The following is a 6,921-nucleotide window of genomic DNA, read 5'->3' as shown; positions in this document are numbered from 1 at the left end:
CTCCCCAGGACGCCCGAGGCGGCGGCGGCAGGAGCGCACGGTGTACAGCGCGGCGCAGCGCGCGGAGCTGGAGCAGTTCTTTGCGGAGAACCAGTACCCGACGTACCAGGAGCGCGAGACGCTGGCGGCCAGGCTCAGCCTTCAGGAGCACCAAGTGCAGGTCTGCCGCGCCCCCGGTCATGGCCCGCCTCGCTCCGCCCGCCGCGCTGACGACGGGCCATGTCCGCGTCCTCCCGCGCTGAGCTGCGGCTGGGGAGACCGAGGCCAGAGTGGCGGAGTGCCGCCCGGGGCCACGCCGCTAGTACGGGGTCTCCCAGTGCCGATTCAGGGCTGGACCCCGAGTCCACTCGTACCCTGCAGGCTGCAAGCGGCCAACAAGATCCGGGCCAGACGGACGCCCCTGGGTGTCCCCGAGCCCAGACCTCAAGGCCTGTGCGAATCCGGGCACCTTCTCCGGCAGACCCCTTCCCAGCTCCTGGGGGTCCCAGCCGTGCCCTCCTGCCTTCTGCGCCTCCCCTAGGGCCTCCGGAGCCCCGGGGCCTCTAACCGTGTCCGTGGGCCGAGGGAGCCGTGGGGGTCCAGTCCTGAGCAGCCTCAAATCTTGGCAGAAGTGGGTGCTCCAGATCCCTCCCCCCCACTTACGCTTTCTCCCTGTCCCCTCTCTTTCTCAGGTGTGGTTCAAGAACCGGCGGGCCAAACACTCCAGGCTCCTGGGACAGACCAGGTGTCAAGGCCCCCGGGTCCGCGCTGCGCTCCAGAAGCCCAGAGCCTGCGCCCCTGCGCCTGCCGTTGTGGGCCCTGGGTTACCCCGTGGCTCCGCGTTCCCCGGGGGCCCAGGTTTCTGCAGCCCCCCTGCACCCAGCCCTGTCGGAGTCGTCCCAGCCCCAGGGCCCAGTGTCTCTAGCTGCAGCCAGGCCTGGTGGGCCCCTGCACAGGGCGCCCCGATGGTCTCGCCTGCCCCAGCCCAGGCCTCTGTCCCCCTCGCCCAGGCTCCAGTGTGGCCTCAGGACCCCTACGCCTCGGATTTCTCGCCAGACCCTGCTGTGCTCCCTGGTTTCACAGAGATGATATTACCCCAAGACTTCTTAGAGGGACCCTCCTCCTCCTCCACGTCCGGGTACCAAGAGGGAGATGACTCTGTGGATGAGGAGGATGGGGGCCCCAGGAAGCTACTGGATTTATAGAGGACTCTGTGCCCGCAAAGCCCTGCAGATCCCGCGGGGCCGGGGGATTGAGGGTGTCTTCGCCAGCCTGGGCGCCCACGCAGGTGCGTGAAGCGATGGCCCGTGCGTCTGCGCGGCAGGTTACCCTCTGCCGTGTGAACTTGCAGAGGGGGCGTTTGCTGTGTTCACTGCGTGGCCACCACCTGTCACAGCGCTCTGAATGTCCCCGCCCTGTTATTTAGGGCCCACACCAGCACATCTGTGGGTTCCTAGGTCTAGGAGTGGAATTGGGGCTCCTGGCGAGTGTTCTACTTAAGAGGTGCTGCCCGTGAACTTTCTAAAGGACCCTGATCTGCCTCGTTGGTTGTTTAATGGAAATTGCTCTAATCCATAAATGTTTGTGCGGTAACCGACATGTTTACATTACTGAGCTTTCCAATCTAAGTGTATTACTTATTTATTCCTTCTTTTGGTTGTTTACAGACTCCCATGAAGTGTTATTGTTTAGCCATGAGTTTTTACAGACGTATTTCTGTAGGATTAGTCCTAGTACTTTATTGTAGCTTGAAAAATTTTTTTTCTAGCCTGAAATTTTGTATGGTATTTTAAAGTTTATTTTAAAACCTGTTTGTCCTGTCTATAGGATTCAGCTGACATATTATTTATATTAGTCCTAGTACTTTTTTGGTAGCCTGAAGTTTTGTAGGGTATTGTAAATTTTACTTTACAATCTGTCCTGTCTATAGAACTCAGCTGACATTATCTGTATCAGTCGATTCTATTATTTTGAGCTGGGGACCTGGCTCGAGTAATTAAAATTCTAATAACTTATTTGGACATTGTTTTGGGCTTGATCCTTTGAAAATAAAGTGCACAGTCATCTTGTAGACTCTTGTTTCCTGCGAAGCCCCTCCTTATGGTATCCCCTTCCCCCCAATGGTGACAGCTCCCCTCACCCTCCTCTCTCTGCCGCCCCCTTGTGGCCATCCTGGCCCCTGGGTCTCCCCACAGCTGATTCTGACCCTGTCCTGGCCCCACTTAGCCAATGCTCCAATCCTCGTAGGCCAGGCCAGGCTCAGCAGAGCAGAGAGAGAATTAGATCGCATTTGGGAGGTGGGCAGCACAGGCAACAGGCTCTGGAGGCGCGTGCTGGGTGTGGGCAGGGGGGAGACAGGATAGAATGAGAGCCCTTCCTGCTTATCTAACAGACCCTGCGAGGGACGGACACACGCACACACATAGTCACGGCCACCACAACCCCAGTCAGCTGCCGACGTAGGCAAGGGCAGGGAGGATCACATTTATGTACCCCAGGAAAGGAAGCAGAAGCGGGGGAGTCTCCGGGGGTGTCCTGGGGATGGGAGTGGGGCTGAGATAAGATTGAGACTCACACCCTGGGCAGGGGGGTGGGAGGGCAGGTCCCTTGGGGACCTCCAGGCATCCAAGGACCACCAGTGAGTGGAAAGCGGATTGATTTTTGGACGAATGGAGATGGAGTTTGCATCAGCCCGAACTGGCTGGGCTGTTGATCTGCCGGTAGCTATGGTGAGCAGTAGGATCCAGAGCGATCAATCTTTGGTGGTTTCCATGGTGATCCTTGTAGATTTATTGGTCTCCATGGCATCCATGTGAAGATGTGAATCTACTGTGTATTTTTCTCTGAAGAAGGCGAAGATTTCGGAGTCAGGAAAAGGACTCGGGGTGTATTTAAGAGGGTTCATTGTGCCTTCAACGAACGGGTAGGGTTCAAGCTTAATGCCATTCCGGGTGGTCCGGGGTGGAGGTGGCGGTGGTGTAGGTAGCAGTGACCTTGCCCTGTGAGGACTTGAGAGAGGGGAGAACGCAGCGGAACGGACATCCGGGAAGATCGGGAGTGAGGAAGGAGGGGGCCAGGAGGGTCCCTGAATTCAGCGGGTCTCTCTCTGAGTCACGGGAAACCCATTCGAGGTAAGCGGAGAACAGCGTGCGATAGATCTCGACCTAGACAGCCAGGGAACCATTGTCCCTGTGAGGTCCCTGCAGGATGCACACCTTGAGGGACCTCTCCGTTTAGGCACCTTCTTTACCCTAGATCCGATTCAGCCTATCCAGGTGGGGCCCGAAGCGTGGCATTCTCAGCCACCAAGTGATGCTGAAGCCGCGGGTCCAGGGGTCACAGGCCGAGAATCACCGCTGGAAACCATGACTCTCAGACTTTGCTACCTGTGAGTTTTACTATTTTTAAGTCCCAGGAAGTTACAGCAGCAGTCCCCAAGCTTTTCAGAATTCAGGGACCGGTGCTCCTATGAGAGTCTAATGCCTGATGATCTGAGGCGGAGCTGAGGCGGTGATGCTGGTGCTGGGGAGCAGCTGTGAATGCAGATGACGCTTTGCTTGCTCGCCTGCTGTGTGACCTGGCTCCTAACAGGCCACGGACCAGTGCCAGTCTGTGGCCTGGGGGTTGGGGACCCCTGAGTTAAACAGCACCTCTAGGGGTGGCACCTGGGCACCAGTGTGTTTTAGAGCTCTCAGCGGCTTCCCACGGCTCTGTCAAATCTCTGCTGGGGAGTTCATATACTGGCTGTCATTATGTGGCATTAAGAACATACCAAGACTCTACTTCACGAAAAGAAAATTCAAGATTGCTGCATCCGAGTGTCCCTTTTGCAGAAATCCATCTAGAAAATTCAAGTGCCATAAGAAGGGGAAAAAATTTTTTAATGGTCGTCATTTTTATAGTAAATGAATACAGTATCCGCCAGTTATTTTGCTTGTAAAAAAAATCCATGAAAACCATTTTATTTGACTCTTTATCTGAAATTCCTCTGAATAAAATGCCCAGCAGGAAATAATCCTAAACCCGAGTAGCTTTTCAGTTGTTACAGTGAGTCATAACGTGCCCGGAGACGCAGCTGGGTCAGATCCAAGCCGCGTTTTAGCTGCGGGGCACCCACGGCCTGGGGGAGGGGGACGGGGTGCCGGGGGTGGGGGAGGCGCGGGGATGGGGGTGGTGGTGGTGGTGGTGTGCGGGTGTCCGCATGCCTGTTGTGACGCCTCACGGCCACCAGGGGGCACCCACACGCCACCGCTCCAGAGCCGGAGACCGTGGGTGGCGCGGGAGAGACCGTCCAAGTTCAAATGCGAGGAAGGCAGGGAAAAGACGCTGAGGGCGTGTTAGTCTGACCATTCCCGAAATTCCAGTCCTGAAATGCCAACAGAGATTTGTTCGCCAGGAGACAGACAGAAGCACGCATCCCAAGGCGCGCGAAGGCTTGTAAGCCAGCCAGGCTGGAAACTTCGCGAACGCCCGTCCACGATGCAGCGGAGGGGGCCAGTTTGGCTGCGATCGCCTGAGGCAACATTTATTTGCACGTGAGCGCGACCGCTGGACGCGAACGAGACCGACCTACGGTGGTAATGAACTTGAAACACACAGTCCAGTATCGATAACTGTGGGGATAACTGTATCGCCCATGTCTGAACTCACTCACCTTGCACAGCTGCAACTTTGGACCCATCTCACCGTTGGCAACTGCCCAGCCCCGGGTGAGACTATTTTAGATTCCTCGCATAAGCGGACCCGTGCCCTATGTGTCCTTCTGGCTGGCTTACTTCTCTTAGTGTAACATCCTGCCGGGTCCTCCATGTTGCCAAGGGCCCAGTCATCTTCCCTCATTTGCATATATACCGCATTTCCTTTATCCGCTCCTCTGATGAACGTTTTCTGGGACAGATCATAGGCTAGGCCAAAGCAGTGTTTTAAATAGGAAGACATGGGTGGGTGGAGGGGGGGGGCCGAAATCTGGATTCACCCACAGGAAAACGGGTAACTAAAATATAAGTCTCAATACTAAATGCCGAACTGTATTTCATCCATGTAATCAACGTGGATGAAAACCAGACATAAAATACACGAGTGAAAACGTTAGTCGATGAATGCATTATACAGTATATCATTTATTTAAGTGTTAAAAGCCTTCATAAATACCATATATTGTTTACGATCAAACATCACATAGTAAGAGAATGATGCTCGGTCGGGAATTGTATATGGCGAGGTCAGAACAATAATCAATTGTGAAGATGCAGGCCATGGAAAGAAAAGAAGCCTTAACTGCTTCTGTTCTTTTATTTCTCATTTTTGTAAAAAAAAAAAAAAAAAGTTGACATAGCTTTGGATAATATTTATAGTATTTTCATATCGCTCTGTATGTATGAAACATTACAGCTATTTTTTAAAAGCTGGGAGGCCATGAAGTGAATTAGAGGTGCCCTGGTTAATTTTCCACAATCAAACCTTCAGGGATACAAAAAAATTCGATCATTCAAGGCTCCAGGATGAAAGAACAGCTTTTAAGCAATTACCAGCACTCATTCACATGTACAAGGACAGGTGAACGAATGTCTATCTCTGTGAGATCTAGACGTTTCTGAGTATTATTTCCAGGGGAACAGCTCTTGCGGAAGATCTGCCATCTTCTCCTCGAATACTTTATCAAAGACCTCAGCTTGGGCCACGGTGAAGTAGGTCTTCCAGTCCCCAGAGATTCCTGACGAACGTAAAACAGAGAGGCTCAGATCAGACCTAGGCACAGGTCTCAAGACCCCAACACACCTCGTCCTGGATGTATTCCTGTCCGCCGGACGTGGGGATTGTCGCTAACCCAACAGAATGGCCAGCGGACGGTTCATTGCTGGGCCTTTGTGTGCGTTTATCTGTCGGAGAACAATTTCCTGTGTTCTCCTCCCAATCGATCGACCCATCGTATATACAATTCACCAGCAATAACGCACCTCTGTGTTCTGGTGCATCTGGGATGTGGCCACATCTCGCCATCTCTGTGTCTACGGCCCTGGCCTCAGCCAACATCGTTTCCCACCTGGATTATCGTACTAGACTTCTCATTACTCTCTCTGTTTTTGATCTTTCTCCTTTACGAGTTATTCTCAGCTTGGCAGCCATCCTGGTTCCTTGAGAAACGGAGTCAGATCCCGTTGCTTTCTGCTCAGATTCTCTGAGGACTTCAGGTGTCACTTGGTGAAAGCCTTTATGGCTTCCACACGGCTTGCTTTGGTCCCCCGGTGTTTCTCGGACCCCTCACCTCTCGTGACCAGCCACGTGCTCACTCGACTCCACCGCATTGACTCTCCTGATTCTGCCTCAAACATACTAGGTGTCCCCGCGCCTCAGACTACTTGAGTTTTACATTTCTTCTCACTGGGGTGCTGTCCCTTCACATGTCACCACGGCTTGCCTGTCGACTCTGTCAGGCCTTTTCTCCAACGCAGTCTTTTCCATTTTGAGCCGTAAATCCCCGTTCTTACTGTCTCTACTTACCACGTGGGACATACTATGTGTTTTTTCCTTTGTGTATGTGTCTGTGTGTGGCCTGTATCTCCAATATACGTTTTAGAAAGTCGCAAGCTTTTCTTTTTAAGTTGCCAAAGACTTGGCGTTTCGGTATACGCAAACACGTAGCGTGCACTCGGATAATTGTCGAGAAGATGACTAAGGGAATGAGAAGGGGTGTGTGATCATTATCCCCACTTTAAGGCTGAGGAAAAAGTGACCTGGGGAGGTTACGCAGTTGAAAAGTGACGCGTGAGGATTTGAAGGCTAAGATTTTGATCCCGGAAGCCATACTCTTAATTATACGATTATAGTATTATTCTATATATCACACAAATGAATACTTAGGTATTATATTAATATACTAACTAAATCAATACATTAATTAAATTAATATAGAACAGAATGATATCCAATTGTGTATAAGTT

The 6,921-nt window shown here is 52.5% G+C and overlaps 1 protein-coding gene across 1 annotated transcript in view; it reads right to left on the bottom strand.

The window, feature by feature from the left end:
- Positions 1-5,579: 5,579 nt before the first annotated feature.
- Positions 5,580-6,921, bottom strand: part of SULT2A1 (sulfotransferase family 2A member 1) — a 12,830-nt gene continuing 11,488 nt past the window's right edge. The window contains exon 6 of the mRNA XM_011378162.1: positions 5,580-5,692. Coding sequence (XP_011376464.1) covers positions 5,580-5,692 — 113 coding nt within the window. The remainder of the gene's footprint in view (positions 5,693-6,921) is intronic.

Source organism: Pteropus vampyrus, unplaced genomic scaffold, assembly GCF_000151845.1.
Source record: "Pteropus vampyrus isolate Shadow unplaced genomic scaffold, Pvam_2.0 Scaffold333, whole genome shotgun sequence".
In the NCBI taxonomy this organism is placed as follows: domain Eukaryota; kingdom Metazoa; phylum Chordata; class Mammalia; order Chiroptera; family Pteropodidae; genus Pteropus; species Pteropus vampyrus.
Note: the sequence above shows the minus strand (reverse complement) of the source record. Positions and strands in the feature narration are given on the sequence as shown.